Below are 6414 nucleotides of genomic sequence, written 5' to 3' on the forward strand. Positions count from 1 at the left end.
TTCAAATTGAAAAGGGAAAGGAGACAACTGTGAAGAGGCAAATCGGACACAGAATGTGTGACCAGAAAGAAAGGAATTTATGAAAACACCCATGTTTCCAACAAATGTCAGTGGAAGATAGTTATTGCAGAATGTGGTATCAAAGGCTTTTTCTTGATCGAAAAGACAACTCATACTGAATTAGAGTGTGCAAATGCTGATGATTTGTGTTTTGAAATATGCAAGAGAATCAACTGTACTTCAGCTGTGATGAACTCCTGATTTGGAGAGATAAGGTTATGGTACTTGAGGTATCACATTAGCCAGATGTTACCCATCCTTTCTAATAATTTGCATAAGCAGCTTGTGAGTGCTATAGGATGGTAGTCTTGTGGAAGAGTACCAGATTTGTTTGGTTTTAAGAAAGGTAGTACAAGGGCTTCATGCCAGTTGTCCATATGTTATTGAATACTGATAGGACAAGAAGTAGGTGTAAGGTGTTGGAAAATATGGTAATGTATATCATCTGGGCCTTCATGGGTATTGCAGCATGACTATAGAGCATAAGAAATTTCTAAAGAAAAAGGTGCATTATAAGATTCTGTAGAGGAGATGGGAATGTGCTCTTTGATTTTATGGAAGTAGTAGCTCTCACCAAAATTAACATTAAAATAGAATCGTGGATTACATAGTACATTACTGAACTGGGAAGATTTGTCTTGTGAGAAACTTGCAAAGTATTTTTCATGTTACCCTTCACTAATGCATAAAATCCATTACATAATATTAAATGTTGAATTCAATGTGGCCTTTGATGTAATTTTTACTTATTGCATTATTGTTAAAATGAATAATATTCTTTATGATGTGACCTCACACTCGCTTTCATCCTCACTCATGCTCACTCTTGCTCACACATCCACTCACTCACTCATAAACGCAGAACAAAAGACATTTAAAAACCTTTTCAATATTAGGGTTTGTCTTAGAAATTGTAGGCATAGAGATCAATGATGTATCTCTTTTGCTTGTGATTTTGTCAGTCGTGATTAGTGAACACTATGCACATTACTTCATATTTCTTACTTTACATACCTTTCTTTTGCTATATGATGACAAATAGTTCAAGTAGATCCTCATGGATTGCTGTCATCTACTTTCATGTTTATCAGAGAAAGCTTGTAGCTCAAACAGGTCCTTGTAGACCACTACTTTTGTCTCCCTCTCATATTTTTCCTTTTATCCTTGTGAAAAATAGAAAAGTGAAAAAAGATAAAAATAAAACATGAAAAACTGCAAATAAAGAAAATTTAAAAAAGGCTAGTAAATCTAAAACATCCCCCTTCTCTGTTGCCTTTCTTTTTCTCTTACTATCTAGTTCACCAACTAAGCATAGCAGTTGGCCAAAGGAATCCAACACAGCAATGAAGAAGGAATCTGCTGCAGATACAGTCACCAAAGGATACTGTGGGAAGGATGTTATCAGATGATCACTATAGTCTTGCAGACCAGGAAATTGTCAGCGCAGGCATTAAGCTGCCCCAAGATATTAGTGAAAGGGCTCCACCTGCCAGGATGCCCATAGATCCAGCAAAGGACCAGGATCTCAAAGGACCAGTGCAGGTACCACTTGCCCTAGGAAGCTGTGAAAGAGCATTGCCAGCCTGGATGCCTGTAGATCAAGTCAAAATCCAAGAACTCATCAGCACAGGTATCAGCCTCCCCAAGATGTCACAGAAGGGCACTGCTTGCCCAGACACCCTGAGATCCAGACAAAGGCTACGAAGACATCTGGATAAGCTTGCAGCTGAGAAGAACCTAGATGAGATCTGCAAGGATGTGTGAACAAATACATCACTGAGTTAGACCTGAACAAGGTCTACAAGGAAGTCTAGACAAATCAAACATCGAGGATGACCTGGATGGGACATTTGAGGAGGGAGGTATTTCACCAAGAACCAAGAAGAGACCGACAAAGACAGGCAACCACAAAGATGGATTGAAAACAGCACACTCAAGAACAAGATGACCAGCCAATCAGGTCCAGACAAAGATGGGTCACCCCTTGAGGCAAATCAAATAGCGACTCAAGGGTGAGACCCGAATATTTGGCTGAGCAATAGGGCATGCAAAATAAGGATGTGTATAACCATTAGCTTAAGATGGTGCCTGTATGGGTTCAACGTTGGTTCCAAAACTAGCGCCCCAGAGGAAACCAAGATGACAATTATGGTTGACCCTATACAATCAGTCCAGACCTTCCCCTCAAACCTCTGCTAGCCAGGGGGACACCACCACTTCAGCACCTGCTCCGAGATCATTGTATTGTGCATTCATTTACTTGTGTTGTAATCTTTCAACAATAAAGAGTTAGGCCGTATCAATCTATCATTGCACCCGTCAGTCAATCGACAACCTTTTACAGACAGACAGACAGAGAGATTGATTTGATTAGAAAAAAAAAAAAAATCCTGAAGTTTTCATGCCCTGCAAAAGTGAGAAAAAGATGAACAAGCATCAACCCACTTTGGCTGAGCTTTTACATACTTATTGGCCAAAGTCAAAAATTAACTGTCTGAATGGCTGCACCATAGTGTTCACCATTTTTGTTAACTTATTCAGTAAATGAAAAATATATATTATACATAAATAATACAAAAATTAGCAGTACTTTTTATATATTTTTTTAAGTGACAGCAATACACTTAAGAGTTACTGTGGGCCATCAGTTGTCAGATGATAATTTTCAAATTTAACTACAGGCAGAAGTGAGGTAAACTGTTGTTGTCCAAAGACAACTGCAAACATTTTTTTTCATGGAATTAAAGTTGCTGAGAAAACTGTTGCTGCATTGTGTACATCAACTGTTCTGTCTTCTGTAGTATCACTTGCAGCAGGTCCTTACTTTCCTGTAGAGTAGAGGTAGGTGCTGGCTGTGAAGCTGTTGTTGGGTTGGCACAAAGGCAGGTGCACAGGTTGGAACTGAAACAGGTGCTGAAACAAGTGCTGGAATTGCTGAAGTAAGTGCTGACATTGATGCCGATGCTGAAGCTTGCATTGAGGCTGCTGCTAATACTGGCATTGTAGGTGCTGAAGCACACACTGTAGCTAGCAATAACCTGGTGCTGAAGCCGACAGTAAGGTGGGATGGTGATTTTTTTTTTTTTTTTTTTTTTTTTTTTGATATGCGAATAAAGCAGGACTTGCATTTACATCGGCAATTCTGCAATTTAAATATTTCCTTCTGCATATTCAATGTTCATAAGAGTGGCAGCACAATAACAGCAACACAAAAGTTTACGGGGACGTGTGTGGCCTGTGCTCCCAACTTCAACCATTGGAGCAAAATGGGTGAGCAATTAGAGGGCAGCACACCCAAAAGGTGCCATGTCCTTAATAATTTTCATGGTATTGGGGATTTTCTCCCCTTCATATGTAATTATAAGTTGAGTAATCCTATCATTAATTTGAATACATTTAGTTTTTTTTCTTTTTATCTTATTATATTATTGGTTTCAATTTCTCATAATTTCTGCTTATTTTATCATATATATTAGTGCCCCTTTAGTTTTGTTAAATTGGTCCATCTTAAGGACATGAGGCATCCAATGCTAGTGTTGCTAGCTTCATATCCCTCTTGGAAGTATTCACAGAGATGGCTGCAGACTTGATAATTTTTGTCTTTTTGCCTTCTTCTTTGTCTGTTCATCAGTTTTCGTTCTGTGAGCGACCAGCACGTTGCTCACAAACAAGAGAGGGGGAAGGGGGGAGGGGGGAGGGGGAAGGGAGAGGGGAGAGGGGGAAGGGAGAGGGGGGGGGAGAGGGGGAGAGAGGGAGAGGGGAGAGAGAGAGGGAGAGGGAGAGGGAGAGGGAGAGAGAGAGAGAGATAGAGAGAGAGCGAGAGAAGAGAGAGAGAAGGAGAGAGAGAGAGAGGAGGAGAGAGAGAAGGAGAGAGGAGAGGAGAGAGAGAGAGAGAGAGAGAGAGAGAGAGAGAGAGAGAGAGAGAGAGAGAGAGAGAAAGAGAGAGGAGAGAGGAGAGGAGGGAGGTGGAGAGTGAGGAGAGGGAGGAGGAGAGAGTGAGGAGTGAGGAGAGATGGTGTGAAGATACGATGGATCTGCAATGAGAAAATATATCCAGACTTGAGAGCAAGTTAAAAAGAGACAAATTTATAGATGTTGAATACTTAAGAGTGTTGTTGTGTTGTGTGTTGTGTTGTGTGTTGTGTGGTGTGGTAATGTTGTGTTGTGGTTTGTGTGTGTGTGTGTGTGTGCGCACGCGGGTGTGTGTGTGTGTGTGTGTGTTTTTTGTAAGAGACCTACCTGTGAATTCTTCTCCTTATGGGAAACAATATATTATTCCGACTTACTCCTTGGTGCTTTAAGTTTTTAAGACCTTACAATTTTTATTTGCATGCACTTGAAACAACTTGAAGAATTTTACAATAAAATAAATAAAACAATGTGATCCAAATAGCAGCATTACATAACAGCAAATACAAACAGTGATCAAACTGCAATGCAAACCAAGGATACAGCAGTAACTTTGTGCCCTGAGTGCAGCTTCTCTTGTACATGGGGTGAAAGCTCCATGGCTGGTGCTAGAAAACTGGTGACGGAAACCTCTTACATCTGGTGAGAAGAAAACTAATCTTAGGTGAAATGTACCTTAAATCTGCATAACTCACAATGGATACTTCTTACATCTAGCAATAGAGGAAAAATATAATCTTTGAGGAGCAATCTCTTTTAAAACAGCAGAACTGATGATCGAAACTCCGTACACCTGGCAACAGAGAGAAAAAACTAATTTTAGAAAAGTTATACAAGGAAAAGGCATCAAATGACTCCAAAATCATGTTATAAGGGACTTCAATTTTCACTTTTTAGTAAGTATAGTTTCTTACTACGTGTATATACGTATATGCATATACATGTATATATATGTATATATTTTCACTTATTATTAGGCATATTTCTTTACATTTGTGTTTATAATATATATATATATATATATATATATATATATAATATAATATAATATATATATAGATAGATAGATATAGATATAGATATAGATATATAGATATATAGATATATAGATATGTGTGTGTGTGTATGTATGTATGTAAATGTATATATACATATATAAGTATACATATGTATGTACATAATATTTATGTGATAACTATATATATGTATATTTATGTATATATAATATGCACATATATGTAGGTTTACATGTATACAAATGTGTATATGTATGTTTATGTATATATGTATATATACTCATATATGTGTGCATATCTATGTACACATATATATTTATATATATTTATGTATATACATATATATGTATGCAAATTTTAAAATATATATACATATATATGTATATATATGGATATATATATAAATATATACATATATATATATATATAAATATATATCATCATCATCATCATCATCAACAAATGGGGTAACACTGACAGGGGCACATGGCTGCATCCACCCTTTGCTTCCAGCCATGAAGGTCCCTCAAGTCTCCAGGCAGGCCCTTGGCCCATTTCTAATTTCTTGCAACAGGTCTCATCAAGCTGCCCAAGCCTTGACCTCCGAGGTCGTCCCACAGGCCTCCTCCACCTTGGATTGTCTCATAGAAAGACAACCTGATGGGAAACAAGCTAGGTGTCCATATAGCCTGCGTTGGTGATCCAGGATTATGCAAGTAACATGTCCCATGCCAGTCTCACAGTCCTGCCAACTGCACCCCATGATCCGGAAAAGAGACTTGTTACAAGAGGAATCAAGACCAGACTCCAAGGTACTAGATAGCTTCCATAGAGCAAAACTGGCAGTATCAAGGCCTTGAAGAAATGTAGCTTGGTTCTTCTGCATAGGGGGTACTGACATCTTCAAATGCTCGTTGATCGAGTTCATGGTTCCTGCTGCCAGAACAATCCGTCTATTGACTTCTTGGTCTGACAGCTCAGAGATATGGACTACACTACCACTGTATGCAAAGCTCTGTGACTTCCTCGCCGCAAGCATGGATCGACTGAACAGGTTCCCCTAACAGGCCCACAAAGTCCTGACTCTTGGTCTTGGTCAGGAGACCTAGGCCTAAGGCCAAGGGCTTCACCTCATTGCTAAATACATCAACAGCCACCACCAGTGACTCCAGGGACTCGGATAGGATAGCAATATCAATGTCAAAGTCAAGGTCTGAGAACTTGATATTGCCCAGTGTTGCTCCATACTGACTTTGGCTGGTAGCTCTGCCCATTATCCAGTCCATGCAGGCGTTGAAAATTAACAGGGAAGAAGTTTGACAGGCCCCCACCACACTTTACAGTACTTTCAGTACCTGTAAATAGGCTTGCTATTGCGCCAATAATCTGTGTCGGAATTTCCCTGAGTCTCAGGATCTCCCACAGCCAT

The 6414-nt window shown here is 39.2% G+C and overlaps 1 protein-coding gene across 1 annotated transcript in view; it reads right to left on the minus strand.

Moving 5' to 3' along the window:
- Nucleotides 1–4641, minus strand: part of LOC119571886 (inositol polyphosphate 5-phosphatase OCRL-like) — a gene marked incomplete in the record, with an annotated part of 96204 nt that extends 91563 nt beyond the window's left edge. The window contains 1 exon segment of the mRNA XM_037918985.1: nucleotides 4513–4641. Within this exon segment, the coding sequence (XP_037774913.1) occupies nucleotides 4513–4569 (57 nt within the window).
- Between the last annotated feature and the right edge of the window lie 1773 nt (nucleotides 4642–6414).

This window comes from Penaeus monodon, chromosome 4, assembly GCF_015228065.2.
Source record: "Penaeus monodon isolate SGIC_2016 chromosome 4, NSTDA_Pmon_1, whole genome shotgun sequence".
Taxonomy (NCBI): Eukaryota; Metazoa; Arthropoda; class Malacostraca; order Decapoda; family Penaeidae; genus Penaeus; species Penaeus monodon.